The sequence below is a fragment of the Larimichthys crocea genome, chromosome I (assembly GCF_000972845.2).
Source record: "Larimichthys crocea isolate SSNF chromosome I, L_crocea_2.0, whole genome shotgun sequence".
NCBI lineage: Eukaryota > Metazoa > Chordata > Actinopteri > Sciaenidae > Larimichthys > Larimichthys crocea.
The window spans coordinates 7,328,085-7,345,211 of NC_040011.1; the positions used below are offsets into that span (position 1 = coordinate 7,328,085).

At 38.4% G+C, this 17,127-nt stretch overlaps 1 protein-coding gene across 2 annotated transcripts in view; it reads left to right on the forward strand.

Moving 5' to 3' along the window:
* The first annotated feature begins 1,481 nt into the window (after window positions 1-1,481).
* Window positions 1,482-17,127, forward strand: part of spegb (striated muscle enriched protein kinase b) — a 38,076-nt gene continuing 22,430 nt past the window's right edge. Inside the window, exons 1-8 of one of the 2 annotated variants that reach the window (XM_019276640.2) lie at window positions 1,482-2,584; window positions 12,910-12,996; window positions 13,556-13,628; window positions 13,725-15,265; window positions 15,398-15,541; window positions 15,661-15,843; window positions 16,575-16,741; window positions 17,021-17,109. In XM_019276640.2, the coding sequence (XP_019132185.2) occupies window positions 2,167-2,584; window positions 12,910-12,996; window positions 13,556-13,628; window positions 13,725-15,265; window positions 15,398-15,541; window positions 15,661-15,843; window positions 16,575-16,741; window positions 17,021-17,109 (2,702 nt within the window). In that variant the 5' untranslated portion in view covers window positions 1,482-2,166. The remainder of the gene's footprint in view (window positions 2,585-12,909; window positions 12,997-13,555; window positions 13,629-13,724; window positions 15,266-15,397; window positions 15,542-15,660; window positions 15,844-16,574; window positions 16,742-17,020; window positions 17,110-17,127) is intronic. The other variant, XM_019276641.2, reaches the window with a different exon arrangement.

A 17,127-nucleotide genomic window follows, 5' to 3' on the forward strand; every position in this document is an offset into this window, starting at 1 on the left:
CTTAAAACATGTATAATAATTGTAAAAAATAAAGCTGATTACTTCGCGGATTTCGTCTATTGCGGGTTGTTTTTAGAACGTACCCCCCGCGATAAACAAGGGACCACTGTATGCATATAAGTATTAAAAGTATTTGGAATTGTATTTGAGCTATTACAAGTTATTTGACTAGTATTTGGAATTGTATTTGAGCTATTACAAGTTATTTGACTTGTTAAAGCAAGAGTTTACATTTCCCACAGATGTTTTCTTTTCAAACATAAAGTAATGCTGTTACGTTGACGTATAATCAGGTTACGGTGTCTGTCAGTCCCCCTTGGATAGATTTAGCATGTCTAGTTGTTGGTAGTGCTAAGATAGGAGATACTCTTTGAAGTCACACTTTACCAACTGTTTTACTGATTTTGGTGAAACTGGATCATATTTTAATGAGAAAATGTTTTCTGGCTTTCTCTCTGTCCTCCAGCTGCTGTGCATCAACTCTGTTATTTTCCTGATGGACAGTAAACTGCTGCAAACTTTAATTCAGGTTACTTCAGTTACTATAGTTTTCAGTTTACTTCAGTTTGTCAGCTGGGCTCCTCAGACTGTGAGCTCAGAACACCATGGGAGTGTTAGTGTTTGTACCACTAGGAAGAGGACGTTTTCACAGGTGACTGCTGACATGGAACAGAGCCAGTGTTGAAACAGAGCGGGCAATGTAACCAGGCTCAAAAGCCTCTATGACTGAAGAGGATGTTGACGGAACAACCTTCCATAATCACATCAGTGGTATTACCCACAGGTTTCCAAAGCGCCATTTTGAAACTGAAAATACGCAGCTCTGGACTCCGGCATCACATCTAAATATCGGCAATGACGTGGATCATCGGCGGACACCTGGGTGCTCTAATAAGCCATCTTGTAACGGCACTTACCTGTCAATTAAGCTGTTAATTATGCATAACATTAAGCCTTAATATCATTTAAACATGTGAATTAAAAAATATTAGTATTACACTCTGAACCTGGGAGCACTAAGTCGCAAAAATACCATTTTCTACGCAATGTAGCTAGATACACAGTCGGAAAGTATAACTAAAACCTAGTTTATTTGAATTTTGTTTTACTACCTAAGCACATCCTGTATGCAGTCTGAGCACCTCAACTTTGTCAGTAAATATAGAAGGTACTTAAAATAACTATCATAGGATCACAGCTGCCAGCTCCCTATGTTTAAGCAGTGATTCTTTCTTTTTCATGATATTTAACCACCTCAACACAAACTGGAGGCCAATGCCAGCCCCTACGTTTGACCTACAAATTAAATATCTTTCCCATACAGACCACCCCCCATTTCTGTGCCAAGTGTTGCACCATCTCACATGTTCTACTGACCTCAGGTTGGCTAAAAATGACAAGGGGGCGGGAGCCTAGCAGTGAGTGGGCAGACAGATCGCCATGCAGCTGTCATTGTAAGGCTTGTTGGGCTGTGACTGTCATTTCCCCCTTCGAACTGACTGGCAAGAGGTAGGGGGAGATCATGAGTGGGGTGATTTAGCTCATGGGACATGAGTCAGGGGGGGGGACGCACTGTGCAACTTGCTGGACGGGGCTTCAAACAGAAGCCAGACAGGAACAGATCTCAAGGCCGGTGGGAATAAAGAGGAAACTCACTGGAGATTCACACACCTTGTTCTGCGGAGACGTTACACGCTGTTGGGAAATGGTTGCAAAAGGCTAAAAAGTCATCAGGAAAAGGAGGTGGAAAGCAGGGCCGTCACTTCCAAGAGACAAGTCAAGGGAGCTGTTAATGCAACATGATCCAGTGTGTCTTGCCCTAAAAATACCTCTCGCCAGGAGAGTGGCAACTATCTGTCTGCTTAATTACCTGGTAACCAATAATTTCTTTTTCTTCTTTGGACAACAGCCGAGCTCAGAAGAGAATTTATCCGTGGCAGATATGTTTCTAAATACTTTAATTTGGCTTTTTAGGTTACAGAAAGTTAGAATATCTTAAATTCAAAAATGTAAGAGCCTTGTTAACAGTAATTTATATGTGAAGCCTGCTCATAGACTCTAAGGCCCTCATTGGTATTTAGTTTAGACCATTAAGAGAGGGCCCAGTCGCTGTTATAGTCACACAGTTACAGAATACATTGCAGGATCTACCAAACCAGTTCAACCATGAGAAAAGCTGAGGTGCAAATGACCCTGAAAAAGGGGGCAGATGAAGCAGTGGCACCCCCTAGCCCCATCATCCCCCCAAAGCGGTCCAAAGCGAGCTCAGAGCAAGTTGTCCCGGAGCCTCGTGGACCCGATCTTCCCACCCCAACTCCACCTGTTTTTATCCGCAAAATGAGGAACGCCGCTGTGGGGACAGGCTGTGACATCCGTCTCAAGGTAACTGTGGCTGGGGACCCTCAGCCTTCCCTGTACTGGTACCACAATGATGACCTCCTCAACATGGAGAACCAGGAGTACGGAGGGCTCTGGATTAGGGATTGCAAACCCAGTGATGCTGGCCTCTACACCTGCATCGCCAACAATCACCTGGGAGAGGCACGGAGCAGCGCTGTACTTGCTGTCTTGGATCTGGGTGAAGGTAACACTCAGGATTTCATTTGTCAGTTTATTTTTTCAGCATTGCATGTGGTGTCTAAATTAAATAGTGTAAGGAACTCTTTCATTTACTAGTGGAGAAGCCCTTTCAAGTAATGTAGAGACATTTATCTGTAACAATGAGGTTTTAACTACAAAATCATTTATGATAGTCACTTCAATGAAAATGACCCAGCATGCCGCTGTCATCTAAAAGGCCCAGCCCCCTGACTAACCAGCCTGTCTAACTTCCTGAGGCATTTTCCTGAACATTAAGTACTAAAGCTGACTAAAAATCTCCTAAATACAACCATTCAGCATTCATTTAGGTGATTTGAGGTTAATTATCTCATAGTCGGCCAGGCAATGCAGCTCATCAGTTATTTTCTCTATAAATATATTTAATGACATTAAAATATTTCTTTGCATGTCGCATCAAAGCATACGAAGTTGAATATTATGTGGTACTTCAAACTAATACAAGCAACTGATTCATTCCAAGACATAAAAATAGAGATTGGTTGTTGTTATTCCTGATGCTGAGTTTAGTTTCCCCACAACTGTTTCCCAAAACATCTGGAACAGAGTACAGCTGGGGATATCAGTGTTAAGAAGAACTACTTTGAATAACTTGTGTCATATAAAGTGTGATAGATGATTTACCATGAGTCATCCGTTTGGATTCTCAGTTTGTCCTTTTATTGTGCAAAGAGGATATATATAGATGCAGGAGAGTAGAGTGAAATGTCTGAAGTAATGAAAGTTTATCTTTTACAGAAGAGGCCTTGGATATTTTTCAAACACAGACACAGTTAAATTTGATTTATCTTCAAGCTCCTGAAAGCTCCATACATCAAAAATGCTTTTTATGTGATATGTGGTATATGAGATCTCAACTTGAAAACAACATATTGTTTGTGTTGGTAAGGAATTCACTGTTTGAGATTAGCATATGAAGAGAAAGTTACATGCAGAAGCAGTAAAAAGGAGTCAAATGCAGTCAAATGCAGTCAATGTCAAACCAAGGCTGCTCAGAAGTAGATCTTCTCTGTTAAGAGACTCTCTGATCAGCATAACCTCTTTTTATGTATCTTGTGATCTCCAGCGCTGATCTAAATTCAACTCACCTGAGAGCTTTGACCACCTCAGCTGCTTTGAGAAATGACATTACCAGCTCCACAAATATGCCCTTCATATATTAGCCCAAGCACTCATCCTTCAATTTAGAGCTACCTTTTCCTGCTGAGAGAGCACATGTAAGCGTCCATTTGCATGCACGAAGATGTCAAGGCTCATCACTGCTGTATACACTTCAGTCGGTTTAACGTGAGTTAAGGCTTGGCAATTGATAGCATCTTCTGATGGTGCAGAATAAAGAAGAGGGTGCTTACGTAACCTGCTGATTTGTGCTAACTTAAATTTGGGTACTAAAGGAATGGTGAGGTCTGCAGACTGAGATGATAACAATGCCTTTTAGTGTGGGCAGCAAGAAACCACAGTCTATTACATCTCCCTTACTGTATAAACATAAGGAGTCCACATCAAAGATGCAACATCAAGTCTGAGTAATTGAAAATGAATGACAGGAGTCCTCGACTGACTAGTTTAGGAAGAAGATGCTTATAACAAAACATGCTTGAGTGTGATTCAGTGTAAGAAAAATGAGCTTTTCTTTTTATATTTTATTGTTTTCAATCAGTGAGGCTAATCTTAATAGACAGATTAGAAAACGAAGATGCGAAGCCAACAATATACATTTAGGTTTGGCAAAACCTCGTGTTCAGTTTTCATAGTTGTTGCTTCCTAAATGTATTGCATGCACACACCACACTATTTGGAAATACGATACATTAGAGAAGTAACAAGAAAGCGCTATTTCACCACATCCTACTGTATGATAGCAGGAGTTGTGGTAGCAAACATCACTAGGAACATGACGAAAACAGTGAGTGCACTTAAGCAGGCCACACAAAAGGCACAAAGGTTCCCATAGTTCTGTTTTCTATCAGTTTTGCTACAAAGTTTCTATATCCTCAAAGAACCTCAAAGAATCTATCTTAAAATTACATTTGAAACTTCCTGCTTAAATTAAATGAGCTTAATAAAAAATGCATGCAAAAGTGCATGAGAATTAAAATAGGTTTGTTTCTTCAAAAACAAGATACTGGCAATGAATAATCACAACCTTGTTTCAGGCACAAATAAATAAATAATAAAGCCCTGCAAATAAGTAACAATACATAACATATAATATAAATAGTATGCTATATAATTTACTTAATATAACTGTTATATTTAAGAAAGTTGAAATGATTTAACCTAAACTTGCAGAAATAGCATAAATAGCACAAATTAAAAATATTTTTTTTAAAAACAACTGTTCTCACGGCCATGTTTACTTAACACCCTGTGTTATGCATGCTTATTGCCTGCTGAATACTGAATTAATCAAAACTGCTGTTACTGCTGTGACAGTTGAATGTATACTTCCAGCTGGATATGAGCATTTTTAGCATTAGCAGTCATTGTTGTGTGTTGTGGTAGACTCAAAATGATCTTAATATATGGATTATGTGATATTAATGTAGCATAGGTCATTCAAATTGTGAAACAGTATTAGCCACAAGTATGTCTTTAAACAAGGTTTGAACACAAGATCTTAGTCCAGAAGTTTTCCTTTGACTTTCCATTTTAACCTTCAGTTTGATTCAGCTCTCTACCACTTTGCCATGTGCGTAGTCTACAGCTGTCCCATCACTCAATGATACTGGCCGAACCCTTTTCTCTCTGTCTCTCTCCCTCTTTGAAAATGTCTCTCTGGACCGCCCCCCCCATGTCCACCATCTCTCCCTAGTTATTTATACAGTGGAATGTGCCAGGCCTTAGATTTTTGTGATGTTAGCAGGCCAACGTCTCTCCTGTTACATAGGAAGACATCACTGCTAATTTTAGCCCGGCTCTGTGAGACTTTTTTCCCTCTACTGATCAGCCAAAAGGCTGATTTTATATCCAGAACGTCTAGTAAATAAGGATGTCTGCCATATGTTGTGACGTCATGCATCTTTAATGATCTGTACTTTACTACATAATGTCTCCATCCTCTTTTGACCTTTACATTTGATTGTATAATCAGTCAATTATTCATTAATTTGACAAATTGGAAGCAATATTTAAAAGAAGATGATAATAAAACTTGTTTAAATATGCATTCATTGATTTTTTTTTTGGCCACTTGGGGCAGCGAAACAAGTTCATATAGTTGAAATATAACATATGAAGTTATTAAGGTGAACTTATCAGCAAATAGTTGCTTCTTCCTATTACCTCATCCAGCATACACAGAGCATGTCCACCTCTGTTTAGCTCTGTTCTCGACCAACTCCTCAGAAAAATATGTGGCGCTTTAGCAGCTAAATGCTGCTATGCTGCCTGACATTTGTAGATAGGTCAGTAGTGCACAGAGGGTTAAAAAACAGATGATTACTGCAGCGGAAAATGACACTAATGAGAGCTGAGAGTCAAAACAGTAATGTTGCAGCCGTAAAACCAAAACAATGAGCTGAGCATTACATAGTCAGTGCAAAAATATTCAGGTATAACTCATTTTTGGCTACTTGGGGATTGTGGAATCGAGCTATAAACACAACACTTTTTAGTTGATATGGCAAATTTGTCAAATGGTTGTCTATTTAAATATACACCAGATGTAGAGAAACTTTCATTTAGATTCATTTAGAGTTATATCTCTGGATTCTGGAGGTTAAAGAGACTGAACCAAAACCACAAGCTGCAGGTCATAAAACCTATGAGCTAAAAAAAAAAATGCTCAAACGCTGTACAAGCAATAACTGTCTGATAAGAGTTCAAAAACTGATTGAGATTATTTGAAATGATATATTGCCTTTTTAAAGCTTGTCTGGAGAGGCCTAATACTGGGAACTTTAGATGTTGCCACTGAGCGTGACTATGGCCCCTTTCCAGGGTGTTTGGATAGTTTCCTCACCATGTTGTCTTCCTCCTGGACCATTAACGTGAGTGAACAGGTGGAGCTGCAGTTACACTGTGGAAATCCCCTACATCGCCATGTTGCTTTAATAAATAGATTTAAATAGCACATCAACAAATCAATGTAGTTTAATGGATAAGAAATCATGAAGGGTAATTATGGTGTTTATTAGAGCTGTTAAACAACTGTTTTGTCAGAATCACAGTAAGTCTAATGAGTGTATGAGGGATTTCTACCTTCCACGTTCAGTAGAATAGAATATGAAATAAGTAACAGATCATGAAAACTAGAGAAGGACATAGTAATGAGTAAACATGTTTGAAATACTGAAATCTGTTCCAGGTTATAAATTATTAACTCGCTCATATATCAGTAACTATCTTGCACAGTGTGGATTAAAAACATCAGCATTAAACATAGAAACTACATCGAAAATATAATTTTACAATCTATTTATTACCTCACATTTAAAGGTAACAGCTAAACTTTCTTGCAGCAAATTGCAGAATGTCAAGTCAGCAAGACAAAATCCTTTAAATGCAGTTTTTTTATGATTCCATTGGTGAAAAATCATGATCTCAAAGCAGCAACATTTTATTTTTAATATATTTTTATTGACATGTTTTCTGTTGATTCTGGTGTCCCTGGTGGACCAAAGCGGTAATGTTTCCACTGCATTGTTTTCGTCATTTCAACGTGAATCCAACCAAATCTGACCCAGTGGCACCGTTAAAAATACCTGTATAGAAATAGCCAGTCTTCTCGCTGATCTGGTCTTACTTGTTTATGTAGCTCATATAGTGGTATCAATTTTAACTGGTATTATTCACGATAGTTGTAAATATTTCAATATGGAATGACATCCTCATAGATGATGGAATAAAAAAATTCACTACCCAGCAACAAAATGGCTGCAGTGCATTTCCAAAATGAGTGTGAATGTTTCTTAGCAAATTGCTGGCAATGTAGTAAGACTCTTCGACTTGTGTTGTAGGTTTACATTTCTGGACTTGCAGAACCAAGTAAATGTAAATGTAAGTAAATGTAGTAAAATGTGGCAAATTAAATAAATGAATAACATTAAAGATTTTTTTCCACTGTAGTGAAAATCTACTTCTTGATTTTGATTAAAGAAATTTGTTTTATGTTTCATGCCCACCTGTTTTTGTGTGTAAGATTTTAGTAAGATAGGTGAGATTTAGTGGCCTAATAAGTTTGAATATTCATGAGTATATTTTCATTAGTGTATAATGACCTAAAATAAGAATTGTGTTTTTGTTACCTTAGAATTAACCTTTTATATCTACATATATCTTGCCATCTGCCATGTTGTAGAAAAAAGCAACGCGTAGAAATTAGTATTTCTGCAATTTAGTGCCCCCTGGTTTTAAAGTGCAATACCACTGTGGTAAAAATGGACTGCTGTACACATACGCAGAAAACATTTTCTCGATAAAATATGACCCAGTGTCACTACAATCAGTGAAATAGTGTGCGACACAAAGTGTGAATGAAAGACTCACCATTTGTTTGATTATAAGTCGATGTATCATCAAAATGATTTATTTATTTATGTTATATATAAAAGCTACACAATCATCATTTGAATGTCAGTAAACATTAAAGCAGAATAATAATGTGTTAGAACATGTCATTGTTATTCTGCTACATGATTATATTCCTGTACAATGCCTGTGCCAAAGTATGCTGCAGCTAACACTAAAACAGTGTTATTTTTGTCACGGTGCTGAGGACAGACCGATTCCCTCTTTGTTAAATCAATGTTGAAATCATGTTTGAAAAAAACAGAAAAAGTGGACACCATGACCTGAGATTACATAATCAACAGACCGTGTAATTAAGCCTGTAGGTATTTGAAATTGTTCTGCACAATGCGCATTTGTAGCTGCAACCATATTAGATGTTGTACTGGAAAGTAAGGTAGTGCCTTTTTTTAGCCTTGGTTTATTTATACCTGTTTCCTTAGGTGTGTGTGAGCAAACTCTCAGCATGCTTACAGTGTTATTTTGTCCTGAGCACCGTGTGGTACTATGTGTATTGAAATGTCATTCCTAAGCTATTTCTGTGTGCTGATTTATACTTGGTGATGAAATGAAACGTGTAAGCAGTATTGCCTTTTTCCTTTCCCCGAAGGGAAAGAATTTTTAGATAGTGAGTCATTCAAAATGTACCATGTGATTAAAAAAATACTCAACAATTATTACACTAAATATGTCAAAAAAAAAACCTTGTCAGGTACAATAATACAGCAGCTATGGTATCTATTAGGAGTGTAGCAGTGAGTACAGCAATTAAATCTATCATATCCCTTGGAAATAGGATCACTTTGTCAGTGTAAGCAGCCAGTAACACATTTGCTGTGAGAGCTAACAGTGTTCCAGCAATGCAGAGGAGTGAGGAGGTCCCTTTAGCCGTTGCAGTGATTCTCCCCTTCTCTGTCGACAACACAACGTCGGCTCATTACTCCAGTTGAGGAATAAGACACAGACACATGGGGAGGAAGGAAAAATGAAAAATGTCAACCAATGCTGTAGAACACTGATCTTAAGAGGGCTGGATCACTCCCACTGTTTTTTCTGCCTATCGGTGTGCACTGCCTGTAGGGTGGAACACAGCGGGGGAAGATGCTTACACTGTCGCTGCCTATTGTGTGGACAGAGGGGCTCCCTCAGAGTGGATGATATGCATTCAACAGACATTTGCACCTGCGGATGGAGGTTTACGCTCTCTGCTTTTCAGAAACGGATTCTCTCAGAAGAAGTGCTGAGACTCTGAGGTGCAACTTGTTATATAATGGACCAAAGTGCCTTTCTTTCAGTGTTTATTTGCATTTGATTGAGAATCTTTTACCTGCATGTTAGCAGACTTACAGTATATAACAAGCTGAATCTTTTACATCCAAGTCAGATATTACTTGCTGTTGTTTTTGTAGAAAATGTCCTGATTTAGGCGTATAGTAATGGCTCAGAGCCTCCAGTGTGTCTTGGGGAATACCCTGCCGCTGAATGTAAGCCAAGACAAAAAATACCTGTCGAGGACATACCAACAGTGGCCATGAAAAAAATCCAGACCAAAGAAAAAAATCAGGCAAGTGCTATTTCATGTTATCTTTGTCAATCATACGTCTATTTATTTTCCTCCTTCACTGTTTCAACTAGTAACTATACAAGATTGTAACACGTTCCATGTGAAATGTTGACAGAAGCATTTTATTGACATTAAAGCTCAAGTACTGTCCAAGCAGTGTCTTCTCAACTGTCAGTGTCAAATGCAATGAGCAGTACCATCCTTAATCAAAAGAGTGTTATTGTGAAATATAATCACCTCAGCCAATAGAAATCAAGCTCAAGGCACCGCTGTAGCTTTGAACTAACTTCAAAGACTTACAGAGTTTCACTAAAACGCTGATATACTGTGATGTTCCTCATGTGAGGGATAATAGAATGGAAAATCAAGAAAATGGTTGAAAGACAAAACCTGTTTTTGTTTCCACTCTTATGTCACAACAACAAAGAGACACTGAGGTAGTACTCAGCAAAGTATGAATCTCATTTTGGAAGATGCAGTGTGGTTATCTGTGGGGTTGCAGTGATGAGTTTATGAACCACAATTTGATGGGACTACAGTGAAATATGTAATACCACATACAGTCGTTCATTGTAACCTAACTAATTAAGTTGTGTGATGTCTAATCGCCTTTTCTGGAACTTGCTTACTGCTGTTGAAGGTGTGCTTTAGGGCATAGTTGGGAAAAGAAAGAAAGAAACTGCCGTTGGTTTGGTCAGTGTCAGCAAGTCAGATGTCAGCAGCCCTTCAAGATACCCTGTATGGTTATGTTCAGCCTGGTCTCACCAAATGGCATATGAATAACACACCAATCATTTCACAATACATTTCTGCAAGATGCATCATTTCACGTCAGTCTACACTGACTTATTGTGCACAGATGGCATGTCATTTTTTATCCAAGAGATCGCTGTTCATGTACAGAGTAGACCCAAAAGTCAACATTGACTTATTTTAAGTTATGTATGTCAGTTGATTTAGGTTTAAGTAGTTTTTGTAACTAGACCTAACCATCCTGTAACCATTTCACAACATGGATCATGTGTTTAATATTGTTGTCATGCTAACATGAAGGTCACCAAAATTAATGGCTGTCCCATTAGATGGTATTACATTCAGTGGCCAACAAAAGCGATTAATGATTTTTTCTGCTAATAAAGCATTGTTCCATAGTGCTAGTGGCCAACAAGCCTAATGCAGTGTCCCAATTCTATGCTGCAGTTTAAATATTTAGCTGTGTAGTATACTGTATTCAATATATTCAGCATATTGGAAAAGGTGTTTTATACTAACTGGAAATGCCTCTTCGTCTGGGAACCATCGATTTCTGTACAAAATTCTTGCCAGTCCTTGTAGATGTTGAGATATTTCAATGGAAAATTGAGAACTTTGACCTGCTGGTAGTGCTAGAAGAAAAGTCAGGGATCCCCAAAGTCAGTACGATTCATCATCTGAATCAACACCATCCATACATGTCATGGCAAACCATCCAGAAGTTGATGAGATGTCATTTCACCAAAAACCGAATGTCAGCCTCATGGTGGCACTGGAGGGTTCATCATCTTGTGACCATGAATTACATCCAATAGTTATTGAGATATTGCAGTCTGGACCAAAGTGGTGGATTTACCAACATTGCTAACCCCTGAGCATGGCTAAAAACAAGTGTACATTTAATAACATCCTCAGCATGTAAATGTTAAAAAGACTAGACTCTTCACTTTTAAAAAGAATTTTGAACAATTGTTTGTACAAATCAATATATCAACAGAAAGCACTGCCCTTTTTCTGTTTGGCTGCTCTCCTCTTTAGTCTTTTTAGTCTTTTTAACCTAAAGCTATCAAACTGTTTAATCTTATTTCTATTTTATCAAGCTTGTCATGGTTACCAGAGCTCTTACCATTTCTGTTTACATAAATCTTTTGGATTAGCAATAAAACAGAAGTTTAATCAGTTCATATTTTATTACTTTCCTAATTTTAGAAATGATTTCTGTACTGTGTGTTTTGCTATGTGAGCATTGTTTCAGTATATTTGGATAAAACGTGTTGATTCTTATGAATGTTTTGGAGAGTTTGTACATTTCGTAAATCATATGTAAAAATCTCATATATTATGTATATGACTAGTGACCTAATGTGCATAAATAAAACATCTGCATTTGTACCTGTTTAATAGATTATGTGATATTCTGGGAAAAAAGATTGCATTACAAGTAACCAAGGGAGTTTTATTTTGAAATCTGCAATGTAGTCATATATATAAATATTGCATGTATAACTTGTTATGAATGTCACTTTAATAGCTTGACATGAGCTTGACGCATACAAAATGTAAACCATTTAGAGAGTTCATCATGTTGCTTTTTTACTTTTAAAGTAACTTGTTCATCCAAGTGTTTCCAGTATTGTATTGTGCTCTTTTACTGCAAGGGAACAACAGATAGCCTCTGTGTTTTTATAAGTGATTCCACCTACTGTGAAGCAAACACCTCATGAGAGCTGCTGAGATACCAATGACTCAATAGGGCTTTCTATTTTGAGTTCTACCAATGACTGTTTTTTCTCAGTCTGAAGAAAATAGTCAAATCTTTAAGATGGTACAGCTGGAGCAATTTTTCAGGTTTAAAATGGATCAAATGGAAAGAATACGTTCTCCTGAAAATACTTCTGTTTATTTTGCTCCTTTCCTTTCCTTAATATTAACCTGCAGCTGTTGATTAGATCATTATGAAGAATAAAGACTCAGCAACAATGCTACAACAACAGCAACAACAGCTGCAGCCAATTTAGTACATGTAGCTTAGCTGTGACCTTTTAAGTCAAATGACATTCCTCATCAAATAGAGTCTGAGTAAACTCTTATTTAATCTTGGATATGCAGTTTTTCTTAAAAACATTTGATATATTTTAGACAAGCGTACCTCTTTTTTCTTCACACTCAGGATTCTGTTCTAAAAATAGTGCATTGAAATGTGAAATGTGTGCTTCGGTTGCCTTTCACCAAACACCATTAAAGAGTAAACTGAATAGGATAATAGGTAGTCTGTTGGTTCCTATAGTAACAGCGTGCTCTCCCTGCTTCTTCTGCTGCTACTATGTAAACATTCTCCACTTGTGCCAAGAGATCAAAATTATTTGTATTTTGTACCTTAATATATTTTTAAACTTTGCTTAAAACAAACTTTGTTTAAAATGTAACTGTATTTTTTCCATTGTTTTATATATTTTTGTCAGATTCCGAAACAACAGAGGATGAAGGTGGAGACCAATATGAGACCAAAGAAGATAGTGGGGATGTTGAGGACCAGGCTGTGCATGCAGGTATCCACAATGTTTCCAGTTTGCAATTATTCCTTTTATTTCTGTTTTTACTGATTTCTATCAATGCCAATTAATGACAATTCTGAAATGTTTCAAAGGAAGCTTTTTCTTTTTGGCCATTTACAGGGAATGAGCTATAAATACAACACTGACATATTATCACCTTATACATTTGTAAAGGTATTAGCAAACACTAGCTAATGTAAAAATCCAGCAATGAAGCGATGCTTGTTTATTTAGCATTTAGACTCCCTATCTAGTAGTTTGTCTGTCTCCGGTTGGTGCTGGGTAGGTAGTTTACAATCAGTTAAACAGTTTTTTTGTGTAAATAGCTGCCTGCTTTGGCTAAAGACGAGGCTAATGAAATGCTGGGAAACCAAAACAATGACCTCAAAGCCACTAAAATGCTGGGATTTGCATAGATAGATCTGAAATCTCTGTAGTTCTGTCACTTTGCATGAACAGTTTGTCATTTGATCCACTGTTTACAATGTTTGTTTCATAATAAAGTACCTGATTGCTTACCTGTTCAATATGTCATGCCTTCTCTTTACATGAGATGCAGTGATGGATAAATGTGCCGAAGATGATAATAGAACACATGGACATGAGGATCATTCTAACACAACCAGGCAAGAAAGAAATGTGCTGATTGTATTATTGGATTTGCATTTCATACTTAACTATAATAATAACCAAGATATTTTGCCTTAAATCCTATATTTCAGGAGCCATTCAGAGAATTGTTCAAGAGAATCTCCTCCACAAGTCCTTCCACCCCCATCACCAAGACTCGTCAAACGTCCCTCCACCTCTCCAATGCCAAGTCGCTCTGGTTCAACTACACCTCTCAGCTTGCGGAAGAAAACTGTTGTGCCAACTGAATACCAAGACACAGTGCCTGGGGAGTTTGAAGAAAAGGTTAAGCAGCCAAAATCCGTGTCTCAAAGTAACACCCAGGATTCCCGACCACAGACTCCACTGAGTGAGTACTCCCGAAAAGAACCTAACTTCAGACCATCCCCAAAGCTTACCAGGGTAAGCTCAAAGGTTTTTGAGAAGGTCCGTGACTTGGAGGAGCGGAGACGTAGCCTTGATATTCCTGAAGGTTCCATCTCAGGAAGATCCTGGGCAGGGTTCAATCGTGCTGGATCTGTAGATTCAGACGACGGAGGAAGCCGGTTGGGAATCTCTAGAGAAAGTTCAAGGGAAGATCTAAGGGAAGCTTTGACAGAAGATGCTGCTGAACGGAGGTCTATGTTTAGACAGAGAGCTGCTTCGCTGGAGGAAAAACCTCGCTACTCCCAAAAAGTCCAGGATATTGAGAACAAGTTCACAGAGGAGCTGCAGCGCATAAAGAAACTTGTTGGTAAACCGCATATGAAGAAGTCATTTTCAACTGAACAGCTCACTCTGAAGGCCAAGCAGCGCCAGCCTCTCAGGAAAATTGAACCTATCCCTCCACAAGTCCTTCAAAAGCTCCAAGAAAGGGAACGTGCCCAGTGGGAAAAGGAACAGAGAGAAAAGGAACTAAATCGGCAACCAATGCAGCAAGTACCGCAAGACCAGTATAAATCCCAACCCCAAAAGACAGCAAGCACTGGTTTAACAACTGTAACAGTTAGTAGATTTGGAGAGGTTTCAGGCACCCCAGAGTCCATGCAGTTATCTGACTTACCAGGACAGCGATCAGTGAGAGAATTAAGTAGAGTCAGTCCAGTTACAGAAATTGTTCAGAGGTCATCATCACCAGCATTATATTATCAACAAAGGGAAGACTCGCCAAGCAGAAATGTTGCTGAGATGACATTACGCAAGGTTGAGCGAAGGCCACCAAGTCCACTTGTACAAAGGGTATCTCGAATGCAAGAACCCCATCACATCCAAGAATCTCTTGTGCAAACATCACAAAAGGATGAGACTTCGGGGAGAAAGGCGCCAATAGAACTAGTACTAAGAAAAATTGAAAACAGACCTGAAAGTCCACTGGTACAAAAAAGGCCTGTACAAGATCTTCCTCCACAACCTCCTCCGAAATCCTCAAGGATGTCACCGGTCAGTCCAACGGAGGAGAAAATGGAAGTGGAGCTATCTAAACCAGCCTTAAAGATAAGAATCCCTGCAATTATTGTTGAAGATGAAAAAATGGAGGAGGATGTTCCTGTGAAGACAAGTGAGCCTCAACAAATCAGTACTTCTGACAAAGAGGGACAACAGCAGAAGACCAAAGGAAAGAAACGTCGTTCTAGACCTATGTCTCCAGAATTAGGTTAGATTTTTATTTTGCTTCTTTCATTTAGCTTTCTGTGGTAGTGTGAAGTTTCAGTCTGTTTATATTTCCAGTACAATGTCATCACAGGAAAAAAATTACTTCATGCTTGTGTTGTGGTAAACTGCGCAGATTCTTCAGATGATTCTTATGTGTCTGCTGGAGAAGACCCAATGGAGGCTCCTGTATTTGAGTTTCCCCTCCAGGACGCTGTAGCATCTGCTGGTGCAGATGTGCTACTAAAATGTATCATTGCTGGCACTCCCATTCCTGAAGGTAACATATTGTGCTTTATGTTTTAACAACAAAAAAACTCAAAAGTAATTTTGAATTACTATATTCAATCAATCTATACACAAAACTGCTGCATTTGTCCTCTCTATCTTTTGTTGAAGTCACCTGGACGAAAAACAACACAGAAATCATCAGCACTGCGAATTACACAGTCAAAGTGGAGGGTGAACGACACAGTCTGTTCATCAAATCAGCTAGAATAAGCGATGGTGGAAAATATTGTGTAACTGCTGTTAATCAAATGGGCAAGGCGTCCAGCAGTGCCACTCTTATAGTTAAAGCAGGTGAGTTCGACTTTTGTGAAATCAGTGCAGTTTTGTGGTGATTCATTTCCATTTATGAATCTTTGGCTTGATTGGATTGCTTGATTAGTCACATTGTGTCTATCCATAGTGCAGGTTTTAATTGCAGTTGCTTGTTGTAGGTTAGAGCTGACATTAACATGAAAAGCATTGTGTTGCTATGTCCAAAATGACAGACATGTTTATTATTTTATTGTCTGTCCATTTAACTTGGATGAAGTCAGTTATTACCATAAACTGAGAATTGTTATCATAGTCTGTTTAATAGAATAGGACTTATTTTTACAGTCATAAACAGGTATAATAGCTAACTAAATGTTTTCATTTGAAAAGCTCTTAACAAGCATCTTGTGGTCCCTTCCAACACTCTCCTGCTCCCTTGTCATTATCTCTCTGAGCAAAATGTCTGTGCCATATATTCCAGCTGAACAACCTCACTTATAGTTACCATAGCAACTCAGAGGCAAAACCGAACCTATAAATTGCCCGCTGAGGCTCACTGGCTCCACCCACTGTGAATCCACTATTGTTTGGATAGATAACATTTGACATCTCAGATTTTAATTATATTTTAAGTCTTTGAGGGTTTGTTTTTTTTAATACATGAACTCCTTGAACTCCTTTGTTTTCAATGGCCTGTGTTCCCAGTAACAAAAAATAAAATTTACAGCGATCAAAAAATACAACATGAAACATAATGAAACCTTTTACAGAGTCTGCACAGGAGCCAAGGGGAAACCTGGGCGTGCCTATGGATATCAGCAGCCCTATTACATCTGATGAGGAGTATCTCAGTCCGCTGGAGGAGGGAATGGATTTTGGAGGGCCAGAGCCGAAGCGAAGTATTGACACCCGATTCAGGAAACCCCCTGCGTTCCTGGTGAGACTGTACAGAGCTATGCCTGATTACAAACCTAACTGACTTTCCCTTTTAGAGTACAGCATTCATATGTTTCATACGTATGACACTTACTCAACTGCATTTTTGACTGGTTGGTTGCATGAAAATGTTTTATATTGAGGACATCCTTGATTCTGTCAGTATTAATTTTCTTATATGAATGTTTTGTCTACTGAGTGGTCATCCCATCAACACACCTATCAAATAAAATTTACCGGTAAAATGCTCAGCTTCTAACTTACATTACATTTCAAACAGGTAACAATGAGTGATCAAGCTGTCATTGAGGGACAGGAAGTCACCATGTCTGTCCGAATAAGTGGACAACCCAAACCCATGCTCTATTGGTAGGTTCCCCTCACTTC